Here is a 20,442-nt window from a genome sequence, read left to right on the forward strand (position 1 = left end):
CTCCCCCACACTAGTCAGGGGGTAAGTCATTATAGCCTGTATGTGGCGGTGTACGGTAATGTGAGCAAACACTTACGGTACAAGATGGCAGCGCAGGGACGCATTAATACAATGCACACTGCAGGCGGAAGCAGCTAGAGTTCATGACGATGCAAGAAAATCACAGGAGTTGCAAGACTCTCCGGGGTCCTCCATCCCCATATTAGATTGCATTAGATTTTTTCCACGTTACGGAATGTTCTGCAGCATCTCGCAGAGTATTGCGGTGTGTATGAAAGAAGCCCTGATGGTGGAGCTGTTAACCCTTTAAATGCCGCAGTCAAATCTGACAGCGGCATTTAAATTCCCCCGACCGTCCAGTACGCCCCCCCCCGCGATGGGATCACGGGTTGCCGTGCAGTTGACATGGCAGCCAGGGGCTTTCGGAAAGGCAGTCATTGCACGGTGACTATCAAGCCATGCCGGTGGCTGGTTTGATAGACTGCCAGATCAGGGTATGATGTAATGCTATGTCAGTACATCATCCTGCAGGAGCGATCAAACCATCGCAAGTTCTTGAAAAAAAAAATTTAAAATAAGTTTAACCCTTTCCAGTCCAATTTGTATCCTGGTTTTCCTAGGCAGCTTACTCTTTTTCTGCTGTTATACAACGGTGCTATCTGCTGGCTAAAGCCAGTACTGCCTGAGGTGACACATTGGATAGGCTCCAACAGCAGAGAGGCTGGCAATATACAGTAAGAGAACTCCGACGGACGTCTTCCAACATTGGAGCTGTACAGCCTTAAATCGTAATGTCTTCGGACGTCAGACAGTGGATTGGAAAGGGTTAAAAGGGCTGCTTTGGGGGCACAATTGCAGAAGGGGGGGGCACTGTTTCTGATTGGGCCACTTTTGGGACACTGTTACTAAAGGGGCCACTTTTGAGGGACAATTTTACTATAAGGGGCCACTTATACTATGTACTGGTACTATTATTATGCATCACTCTTGTCTACTGGCTGGATCTGGTATTGCAGTTGAGCCCCGTTCAATGAAATAGCAGACACAACCCATAGACAAGAATGGCGCAGGCACGTTTTTTCTCATTTCATATAATCATTTTAAATAATATTCTATAAAAATCTTTTTAAAAATTCTTCTTTTAATTAAAAGCACTTGGAACAAATATAACAAAAATGTTTTTACGGTCCCCAAGTTCCCGACACCTCCTGTAAATTACTGATAAGTATTACGACAAGACAATTAGAACGAACATTTCATCCCAGTGGGTCTTTTCTTGCATTTAAAATTCAGGCTAATGGTAAAATTAATTATCTAATTAGAGAAGAGCTTGAGTATGTCAATATGAAGAGGAATGCGTGTTGGTTAAGCTGTTGACAGAGTGATGTGTTTTCTATAGGGAAAAATCGCCTGCTCTAAGAAAAGAGGGAGCAGGAGTGCAGCAGATATATATGAGAAGCAGAAAAGAGGAGTTTACGATCACATTATAGGGAAGATATAATGAGAATGCAGCTGTCACTTTATGTCTTACAATCATGGTAAATAAACCAGAAAATGTTTGCCATCGAAGGCAATATTCAATTTTACTTGCAGTATCACATCTAACCACATGGTGTGCTGTTGTTGAGCTATATGTTCGAAAGTGAGTCAAAAATGATCTGCACTACAGTTATATTAAAAACTTCTGTTGGCCGCACTGTTTTATCAAACCTGTGCAGGTTTGAAGGTGTCATGTCAATTTGTGACTGCAGTGCAAGAAAAAATGGCTGCCCCACTTGTGATTTGCATGAAAGAAAAGCAGCATGCAATGATTCGTTTTTTTTATTGTCTGAGGGTGCGTCTGGAGCCGATATTTATCGAAGACTTTGTGCAGAGTTTGGAGAAAGTGGTTTGTAGCGAAGAAGTGTAAATGAATGGATAGAGAAGTTCAAGGAAGGTCACACAAGTGTCAGCCATAAAGAAGTAGCTGGATACTGGGATTCTCAAGGTACAGCATTGGAACATTGGAACGGTACTGGTGTATCTTGTCTCCACCACAAGTATGGGTGGAGACGTAGTGAAGGCTGTATCCGCCCAGTGTACGCCGACCAGATGCTGATTGGCTGCCCGCAGCAAGGTCCTAGCAGCGTGGGGATTTACTTATGGCTGGGATGGAGGGTTAGGGTTAGTTTCAATGTTAGGCTTACATTATTAGCTGTAAATCCTTCCATGTGAGAGCCGGGCCGTAGTAAATGGAAGCATTTACAGCATATAATGTAAGGCTAACACTGAAAATAACCCTAACCCTCCATCCCAGCCATAACTACATTCCCACGCTGCTAGGACATTGCCGGTCGTGTAACATCATCTCCCCTCCAGACTCATAGGCTTCTATGGGAGCTTCTATGGGAGCTTCTATTATCGCGATCAGCTGGCAAGGGAAGGGGGGGAAGGGGGAGTGAGGGGGGAGACAGCATAGTATTGCCAAACTCTCGTCCCCTGGCTGATGGAATCCCTGGCTGTAGCGTACATACGGCGCACCCGGTCGTGTGAATAGGTGAGAAAGAAGGCAAGATTTTGCTATGACTTGGTCACGACTTTCTCTCGTTCATGTGACCAAAATTGCAACACCCGTATAAAAGAGGCCTTGGGCTGTATTCACATGGGCCATTTTCCTGTGCAAGTTTGGTCCATTCCTGAGATTCCATTCATTTGAATTGGTTATTTCGCACCAGTGATTTTTCTCTTAGATCGGTAGTCCTATTTTTGTGTGATTCTTCCCCAAGAATCACCCATTATTTTCTATAGGAGCATTAGGTGTCAAAAACTTGGTCATATTTAGTTTTGGTCCATGAGATATGTTTATACTGTGTGTATGGGCCGCTTCAGACGAGCGGATGCACAAATACGCACGTTTTCGCGCAACGTATCTGCACAGCAAACAAGATTGATTTGCACGCGTCTGTGTGTATATGTTTTGCGTACGCAGGGCATCTTCATATGTGTGCATGACACATCCTCGCCCTTTCCAATCCAATTTGTATCCTGGTTTTCCAAGGGGTCTTACTCTTTTTCTGCCGCTATACAACGGCGCTTTCTGCTGGCTAAAGCCAGTACTGCATGAGGTGACACGTTGGATAGGCTCCAACAGTAGAGAGGCTGGCAATGTACAGTAAGAGAACCTAGACGGACGTCTTCCAAAATCGGAGCTGTACAGCCTTAAATCATAATGTCTTTAGAGGTCAGACAGTGGATTGGAAAGGGTTAAAAGGCTATTTAGGAGGTTCAGATGTGGATTAAGTGCGTTAAAAATTAAGCACGTAGTGCGAACCAAAAATACAGCCTCAAAAATACATATTGCAATCGCATGCAGTGAGACGCATTTTAGCGCTGACCAAAATTGCACTTGCCCATCTGAATACGGCCTAAGGTCATTTTTTGGGGTGCTCCTTTTTGCACCCACATTTTTCTAACCGCATTACAGCTCCCCTGCATTGCACTGCATCCTACGACTGGTGCATGCTAAAAGCCTCTGTTTGGCCGAAGCCTGGGTGATGTTTCCCTGGTGATCCCGACAATAGTCCATTATCTACCGCAGTCCGGTCATAGAAAGTGTGCGCATCACTATGTCGCCATCTAGTGCTCAAGAGGCTTATGACATGCCTGCTGCAGGGTTACTGCTGAGCCTCTATGAAAGTATCACTCTTGCTAGAAATACAAAATCTCTGGAAAGTTTCCTTTTTAAGTCTCACATTGTCTTAGTAATAAAAGGGAATATTTTGTGATGGATTTTTAATATTTTGCGCAGAAAGACCTGAAACTAAATCTTGTGCCGTGTCTGACAGCTGGAGCTCCTTTGTTACCGTCAGCCTGGTATTGAGGGGATTTTACAGTTTGATGTAAAATAAATTAAACCTAATTAGTTTAATTCTGCGACTTTCTAATATGCTTGTATTTCTCATCATTTTCAAGATCTTTGCTTGCTGTCAGTGAATTGTAGCCTGAGAACTATCCAGATGTAGCCCTGTCGCTTGTCAGATAACTTTAATCAATGTCAGAGCCTATAAGGGACTTTTACTATGGATGAGCTGTCCTCAGCATAGATCATCAATAGTTGATTGGTAGGGGTCCGCTGCTCAGGATCCCTGCCAATCAGTTGATTGCCAGACCCGCTGTCAGTGCGGACAGTGCTGGAAGCGGATAGTGCTGTGTCTATTGCAGCGGCCCAGTTTGGCACTCCAAGCACAGGTCCCGTTGCATTCAATGGGAGCTGCACTTTGGTACCAAACTGAGCTGCTGCAATGTTGGCAGCACTATCTGCTTCCAGCACTGTCTGCACTGACAGCGGGACTGGCAATCAACTGATTGGCAGGGATCCTGAGAGTGAGGATCCCAGATTTTTACGGCCGCAAAATGGGACAAAATTACGGTCGTCTGAAGAAGCCCGGGCATAACACGAGCGCACGTGTATTTGCATGTGTATCGGTGTATTTTACTGTACTTTTTCCACCTACTAGGTATGTTCATTTGCGCACTGCTTGATAAAGACCTCAGAAAGGGCGAAACGTCGCAGCTATTACTTGCTGGAGGAATAAAGAAGTTTTACTTCTTCTACAAAAGTTCCTGTGTGCTGATCCAGCTTTCTGATTGTATGGTCTCTGTCTGTCTCTGTCTCTCTTTCTTTCTGTCTTGGTATTGCTCTGTTTCTCTGTCTCTTTCTGTCTCTGTCTCTATTGCTCTCTCTCTCTCTATGTCTCTCTCTTGGTCTCTCTATCGCTTTCTCTGGGTCTCTCTATCGCTTTTTCTCTATCGCTCTCGTTCTGTCTGTCTATTGCTCTTGTTCTGTCTATCTATCGCTCTCTCTGTGTAGCGCTCTCTGTCTGTCTATAGCTCTACCTCTGTCTTTCTATCGCTCTTTGTCTGTTTCTCTCTGTCTCTATTTGTCTATCGCTGTCTCTGTCTATTGCTCTCCCTGTCTCTCTATCGCTCTCTTGGTCTATTTCTCTCTGTCTCTTTATTGCTATCTTTGTCTCACTAATATTTTCTTTCTGCCTTCCTCTCTATTGCTCTTTCACTCTGTCTATTGCTCACTCTCTCTCTCTGTCTCTCTCTTTATCGTTGGCTCTCTCTCTATCGCTGTCTCTCTCTGTGTCTCTATCGCTGTCTCTCTCTCTATCGCTCTCTCTCTGTCTCTTTCTCTGTTTCACTATCGCTCTCTCCCTCGCTCTTGGTTGGGCAGCGTATGGTGCAGCTTAGCAGTGTATGCTGTGTTGCTTAGCAACACTTCACTCATTCCAGTGCATGCCTGAAGCACAGCAGCGCCACCCATAGACTTAACCTTGTAACTTACAACCCTCCTGACAGGTGGCTGAATGCATTAAACTCACATTTGATGCTTTTACGGCAGCGCTGAGCATGTGTGTCATCTAATGACACCAACATCATACACCAAAGTTACAGCAAAGGGTCAAAGTGTGGTGCAAGAAAAAGCATGTAGGCTTATTTATAGTAGACTAGCTTACCCGTCACGCGTTGCTGCGAAGACAGACAGACATACATTCATTCGTTTTTATATATCTAGATAACAACCAATCACAGCGCAGCTTTCATGTTACCTCAGTGGTATAATATATAACAACCAATCACAGCGCAGCTTTCATGTTACCTTAGCAGTATAAAATATAACAACCAATCACAGCGCAGCTTTCATGTTACCTCAGCAGTAAGAGAAATAACAACCAATCACAGCGCAACTTTTATTCTGCCTCAGCAATATAAAAAATAGCAACCAATCACAGAGCAGCTTTCATGTTACCTCTGCGGTATTATATATAGCAACCAATCACAGCGCAGCTTTCATGTTACCTCAGTGGTATAATATATAACAACGAATCGCAGCACAGCTTTCATACAACCTCAGTAGTATAAGAAGTAGCCACCAATCACAGCACAGCTTTCATGTTACCTCAGCAGTATAAGAAATACCAACCAATCACAGCACAGCTTTCATTTTACCTCAGCATTCTCAATATCCAGCAATTGTCTTGCGAAACGTTCGGCGGATGCATCATTTTCTGGTTGAACACTCATCCCGTTGCTCGTAATGCCTTTTGCTTTCGTGCTTGAGATGGAAATCAAACGATCTTTGTCTGGGGGGCATAACTGTCGACGATGCTCGCACGCGCACCACCTATCATAGGATAGTTGTACTATGCCTATAATCTTCCCAGGAGTGTACTCAACAACTTCCCAAAGTCTCATGGCAATTGGATGAATGGTGTAGTAATGCATAAAGGACAGACAGACAGACATACATTCATTTATATATATCAGGAAGTGATGGAATTAGATTCCATACGTAAAATTTGGACGCTAATTCTTTTGCGCTTAGAATTGAATAATCGAGTTGGGACCCATTAGCATTTCCTATTTATGACATATTCAATGCCCGTGCCAAATTTCAAGTTTCTATGACATTGGGAAGCAAGAGAATTAGATTCCGTACGTAAAATTTGGACGCTAATTCTTTGGCGCTTACAATTAAATAATCGAATTGGGACCCATTAACTTTTCCTATTTATGACATAATCAATGCTTGTGCCAAATGTCATGTTTCTAGAACATCGGGAAGTGAGAGAATTAGTGGCAATGATGGAAATCGAACGATCTACGTGGGGGGGGGTCGTAACTGTCGATGACGCACGTACGCACGCGCGCCATTTATCGTAGCATAAATGTACTATGCCTATAATCTTCCCAGGAGTGTACTCAACAACTTCCCAAAGTTTCATGGCGATCGGATGAATGGTGTAGTAGCGCATAAAGGACAAACACACAGACAGACAGACACGCACGCATACATTCAATTTTATATATATAGATGTGTACTTTCTCTAGCGGAAGTACGCAGCCTGTTATGCATCGCCTCGCGTATTGACTTATATGGGAACCTTTGGTGCGCAAATGTGCAAAAAAGTAGAGCATGCTACGTTTTATGTTTGAGCGACAAAAATGCACGCAAAATACGGAAATGTGAACAAACCCACTGAACCCATTCTCTGTGTATTGGCCATGTAATCTTTGTGCGCGCAAATACACCCATGTGTCGCCGGCCTAAACGCTGATTTCTACAGAGCATTTGCACACAGATTAGTTCCACTGAGAGGGACTTGTGGAAAACCCAATGCGGATTCTGTATCAAGTAGCGGCACATCGCATGGATTTCAATTCTGCACGTGAAAAAAATCCGTGCCGTATATTCTGCGGTGTGGCTTTCCATTACGGTGAAGAGTACACTTTCAGGATACAAATTTGCCGCAGATTTGAGGTGGAATGAATGCACATTTCTTGCGGATTCTGCATGAAATCTGTGAACTAATCTGCCATGTCAGCATATCCTTGGCTCACCCAACGGAGACTGCGTTGCTATGATACAGATCCCAATGTTATCCATTATCATTTTATAGGAAGTCCGTACGATAGCGAAATGCCAGCCGGGCAGTTTTGATGTCACTTACAATGTTTGCTCTCTCTTTGTTGCAGACATGGACTGGTCAGACAGACAGTTTCCGCTGGGTAAGTGCTTGATGTATATTCCTATAACAATCCATTAGACATGCATTGTACATAGCGCTACATGACCCAATTGGGATGTTATTGGGACATTAGATGCAGCCTATAGGGCAATGCTTCCAAATAGTCAGGCTACTGGGAGCTATAGATTGGTAACAACTAAACAGCCACAGGTTGGGGACCGCAGCTATAGGGTTTAACAGTATAAAGAGCCATAATTATATTGCGGCTGCTGCAATTTTAAAGGGGTGGTCCTAGTTATATTTGACAGTGAAAGTCTGTTCCCCATACAGTAAAATAACAAATAGTCATGTACTCACCTTTCCCTGCTCCCTGCTGTGCCCTGCACCACCGTTCTGGGTCTTCCCTCTGACGTCACATGTTTATGGGACTTCACAGCTGCTGCAGCCAATAACAGAGCTCAGTCCTCGATCACTGAGCTCAGTTATTGGCTGCAACCCCCCTAATGTCCCATGAACTGAGCACGACTGCAGGCTGTAATCAAACAGAGCGGCGGAGGCCTGAGCAGCGGCAGAGGCCAGAGCAGTGGCACGGGACACAGCAGGGAGCAGGGAGAGGTGAGTATATGACTATTTGTTATTTTACTGTATGGGGAACAGACTTTTACTGTAAAAATATAACCTGGACCACCTCTGTAACCATTGAGAGCAGAAGATCTATGATAGTGAACACAATCTTCAATCCAATGCAAGGAGACCCTGGTAGTACATGGGGTCCGGTGGGGAAAGGGCACACTCTGAAGGGGAAATACTGCCCGTAACACAGTAGGGCTTCCTCTTTTCACAGTATTTGGGGATGGAGCAGGAGTGGCTGAAGCAGGTGGTGTGTTGTGTATGGCACAGAGGTGAAACTAGAATTCACACTTGTAACATACATATGTACAAATCTATGTCAAAAGTTAACTTTGGCAAGACGGGAACTTCGAACTTCAAACATTACTAACCACTGTCCTCATAGTACTCTATACTTATCCTCGTACTCTCTACTATTCTTGAAGGTCCACAGAATGGAAATATTGTGGCTTCCATGGACCAGAGTGCATGGCCGATTTGAAAGCTCAACATCACTGTGGGCTCAACACAGCATAGGTGCAAAAGTACATCTCCTGTTCCACCTCTCATAATCTTTCGCTGGCTTTGTAATGTCATTACTCAAAATGCCCGGTCCACCCTCACATCGTCATTTATATACTAACTCCTGTTGCACAATATTTTATACAGCACTTCACATAGTAACGATAATGTCAAACTCTCTCATATCCGGTCAACCATAAATATGACGTCACAATTCCTGACTACATTCCCCTCAGTGAGGTACTTGCCCAGTCCCTACTCATCTGTTATAGTCCCTCAGCGTGCAAACAGTAATATCATGGTAGACACCGGTCTCATGTGTTCTGCTTGATTTGTCCTGGGTCCATGGTGTTGTCCACTTCTTCAGGGACCAAATCCCCAAGACTCCCTCTCCTTCCATGCTGAGCATTGACATTTTTGGACCCTGGTCTTCAGGTTCTTTTGACAGTACTGGTGCTCCAGCATGGGGACAGCATTGATATGCCCTTTCCTCCATGGCCTCTGCCACTTCTCTAACTCTTGGTCAGCTGGGCCACTGATGCTGCTGGTCACTCTGCTCCACTGTGTCCCAAACAGAAGTGACACAGCATATTGTCACCTTCCAGATGAAGTTTTCCTGGACCTCTAATGTTTCCGGTATGACAAGGCTGAAAGTGAGGTTTAAGCAAGACTTAACTCCACTCACTTTTGCTGACTGTGGCTGTTCTTCTTGGATGTGATGTGCCAGATGTGTCACTGTCTATGTCACCCGGAAGTGGAGCCTCGCATACAAGGTTTTAGAGCATTACGATTATGGCACCTCCTGCACCTTCTTAACCTCCCTGCTCCCTGCTGCTACTCTGACAGAGGAGTAGGGATCTTTACCGGTGGGGGCTCTGATCATGTCACAGCTCTCTCCTTCTGCCCAGCTCATTCTCAGGATGAAGGGAGTAGAGCCTAGCAGTGGTGACAAAGCCACTTATGACAGCAGCCGAGATGCTGATCTGTAAGGGGGTGCAGGGCACTGTTCTCCCCTCTTCCATGGCTTACATAAAGAGAAAAGATAACACAGTGGGACATCAGCACTAGATAACAGTGATGCATAGTTGAAGAGGGGTTTGCTATGAGAATTTACAAAATAGGCTGATAAAACACGTTGCAAAATGCTTAGAATTGTCTATTTTGTATATTGTAGAAAGAAGTGCAATTAAACTTTAATTGGGCTTATAAAGAGTAATTCCATGTTACATGTCAGATACACTGCATATTGTCACCCCATGTATGACTGTACTGGTGATTATGTCCTTTATGTTTCACAATCTCCATTGTTCAGAATCCCTGGAGACCCTGGAAGAACTTCAGTCTGGTAAGAAGAAAGTCATTCTACAGTATGTGACATTAATTATACTCCCTCATACAATAACCTGGATAGAAACTCCGGCCCTTAGTTAGTGTTGAGCAAACTAAAACACTCAAACCCTGTTTTGGGTCACACTTTGGTAAAAGGTGGGTTTGGCTAGGCAGAACCTGCTGAAAGAAGAGGAGAAAAGGAGCATAATCTTTTTACTTTCTTCTTTCTCTTCTTCTTCATCCTCATAGTTCTTCTTTTTCTTTCTTCTTCGTAAACCTTGTCTTACAAACAGCCCAACAGTAATTTAGATACGCTGCTGGGTGACCTGAGAGTGTAATGCAGGGCTTTTATGGCTCTTAGACATTATTATACACCAGTTTTATGGGTATTGATGGAGTTCCAGTTCGCAGCCGAACTACTTTGGATTGAACCAAACTTTTTGCAGAAATTCTTCTTTTTCTTCTTTCATTTTTTTTGTTTTTCTTCATTAAATTTGCTTTAAAAATAGCTAAAGTTCGATGGTATAACTAGAGCTCAGCAGTAGATACACTCCTAAGTGACCTTAGAATGTTATACAGGGCTACTGTGGCTCTCAAACAGTGTTATACACCAGTTTTAGGGATATTCCTGTTCAGTTTGAATTAATCCAGACCTAAACGAACTTTTTGCAAGGCCTGAAAAGAGCGCCACAGCCTGTTTAATCGGCTGATAGCTGGGGATCCCCAGTGGCAGAACCCCACTGATCAACTATTGATGAACTATCCTCAGGCCTGTGATATCACATTCACTGGCGTAACTATAGGGGATGTGGTTGCACCCGGGCCCAGGTAATGATAATGATGATGATACCTGACTATTATGTTGATGATGACAATGGATGATATTGGTGATACTGATGATGATGATGATGATGATGCTATTGGTGATACTGATGATGATGATGATGATGATGATGCTATTGGTGATACTGATGATGATGATGATGCTATTGATAATGAGATTATTGATTTTGATGATGATGTTGATAATGATGATATTGATGATGATGATGAGGATGATACTGATGATGATGGTGCTTGATGATTATATTAATGATGATGATGATCATCATATCCATAGTGATGATGTATTGATGATAATGATAATATATTGATGATGATGTGGATAATAATGATGATATTGATGATGAAGATGATATTAATGATGAAGATGATGAGGATGATATTGATGATGATGCTTGATGATTATATTAATGATGATGATGATCATATCCATAATGATGATGTATTGATGATAATGATAATATATTGATGATGTGGATAATAATGATGATATTGATGAGGATGAAGAGGAGGATGATATTGACAATGATACTTGATGATTATATTGATGCAGATAACGGTAATGGTGAAGGGTAATTATTTTATACCCCTGTCTTGGTTACCTTACAGTAGTGATGAGCGAACATTTGAAAAGTTCAGTTTGACCGGTTTATTGAACTTTAGCAAAAAGTTTGAACCGAACCAGAAATTCACCAAAAGACCTAAACTGGTGTATACCACTGCCTAGGGGCCATAAAATCCCTATGTAACAGGGCTATGACATGAATAACCAGCGCTCAGGACTAGTGGTGAGCAAAGTGAACCAGTAGAACCCGATGTCGGGTAAAATTTTGCTAAAAGCTTCATGCCGAACCGAACTTTTACCAAAGTTAGACCCAAAACAGGGTTCTACTGGTTCACTTTTTAAACACGTCCCTTCAGCAGTAATGCATGATGGTTTATCGCAGAGGTCATGAGCTGCTTATCACTTCTTAGTAATATCCTGTTCCTTCACCATAATGTAAAGTCCTTTTTGTCCACAGAAGGAGTTATTAGCCGGAACTGTACTGAGAACGGCTGGACAGAACCCTTCCCTCATTACTCAGATGCTTGTGGCTTCGATTTTAATCAAACAAGTCCGGACCAGGTAAGAAAATCCCCTCTTCTACACATTGATCTAACCCTGTATCTATGAACCGTCCATCACTCATCTCTATCCACAACTTAGTGACAGACAGCACATAATAAGGACCTACAGTATAATGGCTCATTCACACCAGCGTTGCAATGTTTAGCCGCCCGCATTGCAGCCGAAAATTGCATGAACGGGGAAAGCCAAAACAATCGCGGCAAAATCTTGCGTTTTCTCTCCCATTCAAATGGCTGGGTGCGGCGTATATACGCTGCAGCCTGGGATTCCGTCGGCCAGGGGGAGAGAGTTTAGCAATGCTAACATTTTGGCATGCTTTTTAACATGGATTTTGGTGCAGAATTCACTCCCTCATTGGGAAGAGGTGGATGGTGCAGCATAATCAGCGATAGAATTGACACACTGCGGGTTTAAATTCTGCACCACATGTTAATTTGCATACGGGGTTTTGTGCTGATTATTTCTGCAGCATGTGGATGAGATTTTCAAAATCACGTGCACTTTGCTGCTACTGTAAATGCTGCTGATTTTCTGTGTGGAGGGTCTGCACGGAAAAAACTGCAACAAACCCACCCCGTGTGAACATGGCCTAAAAGTCTCTGAATAATAACTACATCGCCATCTATTGGTCATAAGGGTTATTCTTTTATTTTTGTAATTCCCTAGCCTTCATTTAGAAGTAGAAGGGATAAGCGGCGCCCAGTGTTACATGGTCTAGTTCCATAGAAAACATTCTGAAAACGAAATTCAATTGGCTCAATAGCAGTTGCAGTCCTTAAATCTGGCATTAATGCACAGGTCAAAAGAGTTGTAGCAGGATCACAAGTTATCTCCTGTCTATAGGATAGGGGATAAATTGCTGATTGGTGGGGGTCTCATGGCTGAGGCCTCTATTAATTTTGAGAATAGGTTCCCAGGATAGGGGATAACTTATGAGCCTGGTACAATGCCAATAATACATATACTCCTGTGATATCTGCCTGCATCAGAATTGTGACTTTTTTTGGGGGGAAGCCTATTACATTAGCCTCACCACCTTTTTTTAAAAGTAGGCAGGGCTTACATTATGGGCATGGCCACACAACCCTGTCATATCTACTATAATTTATGCCAGAAATTGGTATAAAATTATTGCTGAAACCTTTGCCTGCTTGCAGCAGGCAAAGATTTCGGAATTGTCGCACGGGTGCTAGTAATGTATTAAGAGGCTTTAAACTCTTAATACATTTGTCGCACTTCACGCCGCTAGCCATAACTTTACTAAGCTGGCGTATGAAACACAGGTTGAAGTGAACATGCCCCATAATGTTGGTCTCCAATCACTACTAGAGGGAACTCATTGCATACAGACTTGTAAACCTCCCATTCAGTACTATGCTAGCTGCATAAAATCATATATAGTGAGCACTCCCTATTTGTCGTGCGACGACCGAGCTATTGCGGGTGAGACCGCAGAGTTCTTAAGGTGGTTGTCACAGGTGGCTCTCAGAAATGGCAGAAACATGGCCTGCTCAGTTGCACGCAATATAAAATAGAATAGTCAAATGGTAAACTATGATAATAAGGCTTAAAACCGTGTTGTCACGTGACGCCAGTACCTCTATTCTGACAAATTGAATGCTTGTCGTTAAATAAGAAAATCCACAAACCAGAAAGATAGTTTCAAACCGGAAGTACACAGTTACTCTTTATTTGCTGAATCCAACTTTGATGTTTTCAATAACAATACAAGTTAACAGTCTTGGACACAACACTTCTGACAAACTTCTTCTTCTCCTTCCACTCAGTTACTGGCACACCCACTCTCTTAGGAGGCACTTTTCCTTCCTGTAGGGTAGATGTACTCAGTCCCAGTTATCTGATATACGATCCCCGGGGGTCCTCTCCTTAAACGGTGGGGCAACACAGAACATTTACGTCCTTTCCTTCCTTCTAGTTACTCCTCGTGACTCGTCATAGCAGGGGTTGCTACGCTGTGCTTCAGTGCAAATGAAATAGGCCCATGGCTCTGCGTAGGCAGAAGCAAAAGCGAGCTTCAGCTTTCTGCTGAAACGTCCTCCTCCACCGACTATATCTCTGCACCTTCTCCTCCCACTTTCTGAATCGGCCTACTTCTGCTATATTCCCACAATACATCACATTACTAACTGCCACAACAAAGCTTGTTAGCACTACACAGACTATAAAATAGCACGGATACACACATGTACACAAAAGACAGCTTACACATAGCAAACATACAACTGCCCTAAGAACACCCCAACTCTGGGCCACTACAGTGTCTGCAAGCAGGAAATTAGGATTCTGACCTCTATAAAAAGGTGATATCAAATGGGGAAAAAAGTAAATATGGTGCAGCTTTCAGTATGGGAGCGGGGAGTTGTAACGAACAGGCACCATGGTGGGATACAGAGAACCGGTCTGCGTGAGAGCCTCTACCCTGGTGGGAGTAATGATGGCCAACATAAGCTGGGACCAAGGCCATGAGGCTGTCGTGCCCTGCATCAGGTCACGCTAGATCAGGGTGCGTCCGATGCCATTCCATTTCAGATTTGATTCTTGACTTGGCCATCCATCTGAGCTCTGGAATAACGAAGTCTTGCGCATCTTGTTGCAAATAAACAAAACAGAGCTTTAATGGAAAATATGGTGTTTATTGGGCTGCAAAAGTAACTGCGATGTAAGGAAATCACAATAGAATAAATGTCCAAGCCTTACTTGGGCCAAGTGAAACTCCACAGTCCCAAAATCTCTATATCACTGTCAAATAAAAACTCAAAGTCCTTTTGGAGAAGCCTCACCAAGCTCTTATACATAAGTTTCTCTTTAGGGTTTGTCTGCCTGTACATCGGGTATACTCATTGACAGTTGTTCTTAGTCCCGTATCCACCGTTAGTGGAATCACAGTGGCAGATTGGTGAAGGTCGAAGGAGTCAGATGACCCTCAGTGGTGACATATAGGCAGCGATTCCCAGTCACTTACTCAGACTGCCCGTAAGGCTTCTTGCTGGTGGCCCCGGTAAGGATCAGCTTGCAACACTGCAGTTCCATCTGCTGTGCCACACTCATCCTCCCGCGTGAGCAGAAAGCCCCGCTCCTCCACTGTCCACCACCGCTTTAAAGAGCAAACTACACATTATGAGATACTTCATAGAATTTTCAAATGAGCAATAAACCTCAACAAGCGCCATTAATTGCATAGATCAAAAGCCCAAAAAGGGATCAAAGCCTGCTGAGCTGTCTCCTATAGTGCATATATAAAGAAACTTACTTACAGGGTTTGTCTTGGTTATGGGTTCCCTTTAAAAGACACAACATCATCCTGCACTGGCGCTCCTCTGTGCAGTCACATCTGCAGCAAGATTTGCCATTGTACAGTAAATGAGGCTTACATAATAGGAAATGACAGACATTCTGGGATAAAGTGAGCTGAATGTGTAAGCTAATGGGTTGTTAGTTAGCAACATGTCAAATACAAAGCAAACAGAATTGTAATTTAGGGGAACGAATGGTGAAAAATAATTCAGTGTACTTTAATGATACTGTATATGACAGCAACATACCCCTAAACCACCGGGCCCCCAGATACCTATAGGACATTGAAATAAAAAGCATTTCATTTTACATCTTGAATTAAGTAATCAGTGTTCTCCCCAAGGTAAAAACATACAATAGAGTATAACTGCAATAATATTGTCCTCTATATAAGAGTACAGCTACCGTATATAAGAATATAACTACTATAATACTGCCTCCTTTGTACAAGACTATAACTAGTATAATACTGTCCCTATGTACAAGAATATAACTACTATAATACTGCCTCCTATGTACAAGAATATAACTACTATAATACTGCCCCCTATGTACAAGAATATAACTACTATAATACTGCCTCCTATGTACCAGAATATAACTAGTATAATACTGTCCCCTATGTACAAGAGTATGACTACTATAATACTTCCTCCTATGTACAAGAATATAACTACTATAATACTGCCCCCTATGTACAAGAATATAACTACTATAATACTGCCTCCTATGTACAAGAATACAACTACTATAATACTGCCTCCTATGTACAAGAATATAACTACTATAATACTGCCTCCTATGTACAAGAATATAACTACTATAATACTGCCTCCTATGTACAAGAATATAACTACTATAATACTGCCTCCTATGTACAAGAATATAACTACTATAATACTGCCTCCTATGTACAAGAATATAACTACTATAATACTGCCTCCTATGTACAAGAATATAACTACTATAATACTGCCCCCTATGTACAAGAATATAACTACTATAATACTGCCTTCTATGTACAAGAATATAACTACTATAATACTGCCCCCTATGTACAAGAATATAACTACTATAATACTGCTCCCTATGTACAAGAATAGAACTACTATAATACTGCTCCTATGTACAAGAATATAACTACTATAATACTGCCCCCTATGTACAAGACTATAACTACTATAATACTGCCCCCTATGTACAAGAATAGAACTACTATAATACTGCCCCCTATGTACAAGAATAGAACTACTATAATACTGCCCCCTATGTACAAGAATATAACTACTATAATACTGCCTCTTATGTACAAGAATATAACTACTATAATACTGCCCCCTATGTACAAGAATATAACTACTATAATACTACCCCCTATGTACAAGAATATAACTACTATAATACTGCCCCTTATGTACAAGACTATAACTACTATAATACTGCCTCCTATGTACAAGAATATAACTACTATAATACTGCCCCTTATGTACAAGAATATAACTACTATAATACTGCTCCTATGTACAAGAATATAACTACTATAATACTGCCTCCTATGTACAAGAATATAACTACTATAATACTGCTTCCAATGTACAAGAATATAACTACTATAATACTGCCCCCTATGTACAAGAATATAACTATTATAATACTGCCCCCTATGTACAAGAATATAACTACTATAATACTGCCCCCTATGTACAAGAATATAACTACTATAATACTGCCCCCTATGTACAAGAATATAACTACTATAATACTGCCCCCTATGTACAAGACTATAACTACTATAATACTGCCCCCTATGTACAAGAATAGAACTACTATAATACTGCCCCCTATGTACAAGAATATAACTACTATAATACTGCCCCCTATGTACAAGAATATAACTACTATAATACTGCCCCCTATGTACAAGACTATAACTACTATAATACTGCCCCCTATGTACAAGAATAGAACTACTATAATACTGCCCCCTATGTACAAGAATATAACTACTATAATACTGCCTCTTATGTACAAGAATATACCTACTTCCAGTATAATACTGCCCCCTAAGTTCAAGAGTATTACTGCAAAAGTATTTACCCTGTATACAAGAATATAAATGTGTATAGAAGTTTTTTTTATATGTTAGTGTTGTTTATAAAGTTGCTTTTTATTATACTGTATGATTATATTGTTGTTGAACTCTCTGGTCTCATGCTGAGGTTTCTCTCTGCAGGACACGTACTTTCTGTCAGTAAAAGCCTTATACACAGTTGGATACAGCACCTCCCTCGTGGCTCTGACCACTGCCATGGTAATCCTCTGCCGCTTCAGGTAAATTGCTGCATTATTTAGTTGCCATCCAACTTGCAGGTTGTTATGTGAGAAGCTAATTTGTCATAAATTAGAGCTGATATAGAACCTTTTACTTCTGACTCCTTCTCTTTGGGCCCCATCAGTCAATCAATCAATTCACCTCTCATGGACTTCCATGTTAAAAAGAAAATGTTGATATTTAATGTAGATTTTTTTTTTACTGGATTGCTTTGATAGATGCTTTTCACAGATGCCATTCGATAGCCATCTGTCAACCGTAGGCTCCAATGATGAGAGACGTATATATTAACATATATTGCACTAGAATGTATGGATTTAATATGAAAACAAATTGTAGAAGTTGATGAAATTCAAGAAAAGATTGGACGCATCTTTATGTCATCCTCAAACGTTCAATAATTACCACCGGCCACCAATTTGCCAATTCTGCCTATTCTACCACAAACCTTTCAGTTGGGTACCTGGATGATTCTAAGGTTACAGAGTGTGTCTTAAACTAAGGTGGTGGAGACTACGCATTATGCTCATACTGCATCTATAGTGACATCATATATTATCTTCACTTCCTTTACACCTCGATGCGCAGGTTGTATTGAGATGAGGATTAGAGGATTCATTTTTGGGATACATATACTTCATTATCAGGTTTTTCTATATGGAGTAGGCTTTGGAGATGAGCCCACTGCATACACGCATTTGGCATCAAGCGGCAACAGCTGCGATCAGCATGCACGCTGATCACGGCTCTTGGCCCTATAAATGCCCCAAACTGCATTCAAGAGTCACAAACAGCCTCCAGCGACGAGATCGCCAGGTGCCGTCCAAGTGTCATGGCAGCCTGGGGCCTCTTGAAGGCCCACAGAACTGTTATGAGTGAGCTATAAGGACATGCATGTCAGATTGCAGTATAATGCAATATTATAGTATTGCATTATACTGTATAAGTGATTGCGAATATGATGCTGTTATCTGTATGATGATCACAAGTTCAATTCTCATGTGAGGACTACAAAAAATGTATTAAAAAATATAGTAATTATTAGAAAAAATAAAAAGTATTGAAAGTTTAAAAATCTCCCCTTTTCCTAATCATCACACAAAAATAACAATAATATTAATAATAATAAATTACATTTTAGTATCACCTTAGCCAAAACAAATTTTTATTAGTTACCCATTTATATCCAGGCAGAATTTGATGCAATATCACCAATAGAAAGCTCTTGGTTGGGAAAAATATTTTTATATAAAATGTATTTTTTTCCTAAAACATGTGTTTTTTTCTTTTTTGTTCACTACTTATATCCCTCCTGCATTCTATATATGGAAATCTCTACATACACAAATGAATAACTTCATATGGCAGAATAAAAAACCCAGACTAGTTTTCTGATTAATGAAAAAGAGCATGTGAGATGGCTGAGTGCAGCGTGCCAAAGTGGGGGAGACCACGAGGATTGCAAGATGGGTGTCACGGGTGGCTCTGCAATCTCTCCCGACAGTGGCGGCAATGGTGCTCTGCTTGGTTGTCACACAGTGGCACAAATAATGATAGTAAATATTTTACACCTGAACGGTGGTTTTGTCACGGGTCACGGGTGTTGTCCACTCTTTCCCTCCATTTTCCAAATCTCTCATTAGACCTATGGTTTCGACCTGGCAAATGCCAGCTTATCGACAAGGTTGATTAGTAAAGTCTGACCGGGCTTGGGTGCCGTGGCTGCAACAATTTTCTTTTCTTAAATAACCCTACCTATATCCCAATTCACTTTCTCTCTTCCTATCTATAGGATCACTAAGGGTGGTTTGACATTTTCAGCAGGCATGCCACTTTCCTGCTCCGTTCTATTCCCCGCGGCGGAATGGTGTCGTCTATGGACAGAATCGCACAGCACCTTACGACCCCATTGACTATAATGGGGTAGCCCGCTTTCCGCCAAGCTGCTTGGGTTTTGGATGGAATCTTCTTTTCCTGCACAGGAGTTTTCATAGACTTCTGCTCCCATAGGAGTCAATGGAAACTCCTGCGCAGCTCGCACCAAAGATAGGGCAGGTCCTATCTTTTCGTGCAACACAGAGCTACATGTGACCTTCAACATGTCCTATCTTTGTTAGGTGTGCGCCGCTTTGTGTGCCTAACATTCTCACATGTGAGCGCTTCTATAGGAACCTATTAGTTTCCACGAGAAGCACGTTTTGTGCGCTGCTGGCATCGCAAAAAAAAATACTCGTCTGACCGAGGCCTTAAGTTATAAGAAAGCCCCATGTGCCCAGTGAAGAAGAAGAATCAAAAATATGGGGTGGACTAAGGAACAGTAAAAAAAATCTAATTCTGTTTTCAGCATCAACGCTCTAAACATCCTCAGTCATGAAACAGTTAATGATGTCACCTCTGAGGCCATGTTTTATGGCTCTGTTTTTGCAATTACCCCTTCACACCTTTACTTCCTGACCTAATTCCTCCTTCTTGAACATTTTATTATTGGCCATGGGGTAAATTTGCATATGTATACGGATAGCCACATGAAATCGGCAACCTCCCATTTATTACTTTGTATCTCATTACTGCTTTTATATTCCTTTTTATATAATTCAAGTCATTATTTCCTCCCTGCTGCGAATTTTTACCTACTAGCATGATGCACGGCCTCATCAGACGGAGTTGGAGTTTTTGCAAAGTTGTGAAGGCTGTGGTAATTTTACAATAGGATAATGGGGTAAATTGGACTATTTTACTAATGGAGTGTAGAGAATGTCTCTCGCTGCGGACCAAGATGTTAAGGACGGCATTAATAATGTTTATATAACGTTATCTAGCACCATAAATCCACTTTTCTTCCATCCAGT

General features: G+C 41.8%; 1 protein-coding gene across 1 annotated transcript in view; it reads left to right on the plus strand.

Annotated features, from left to right (window-relative positions):
* Positions 1-20,442, plus strand: part of ADCYAP1R1 (ADCYAP receptor type I) — a 193,260-nt gene that overhangs the window by 132,663 nt on the left and 40,155 nt on the right. Inside the window, exons 5-8 of the mRNA XM_066585652.1 lie at positions 7,522-7,554; positions 9,958-9,990; positions 11,840-11,943; positions 17,495-17,592. Coding sequence (XP_066441749.1) covers positions 7,522-7,554; positions 9,958-9,990; positions 11,840-11,943; positions 17,495-17,592 — 268 coding nt within the window. The remainder of the gene's footprint in view (positions 1-7,521; positions 7,555-9,957; positions 9,991-11,839; positions 11,944-17,494; positions 17,593-20,442) is intronic.

The sequence above is a fragment of the Eleutherodactylus coqui genome, chromosome 12 (genome assembly GCF_035609145.1).
Source record: "Eleutherodactylus coqui strain aEleCoq1 chromosome 12, aEleCoq1.hap1, whole genome shotgun sequence".
Classification (NCBI taxonomy): Eukaryota; Metazoa; Chordata; class Amphibia; order Anura; family Eleutherodactylidae; genus Eleutherodactylus; species Eleutherodactylus coqui.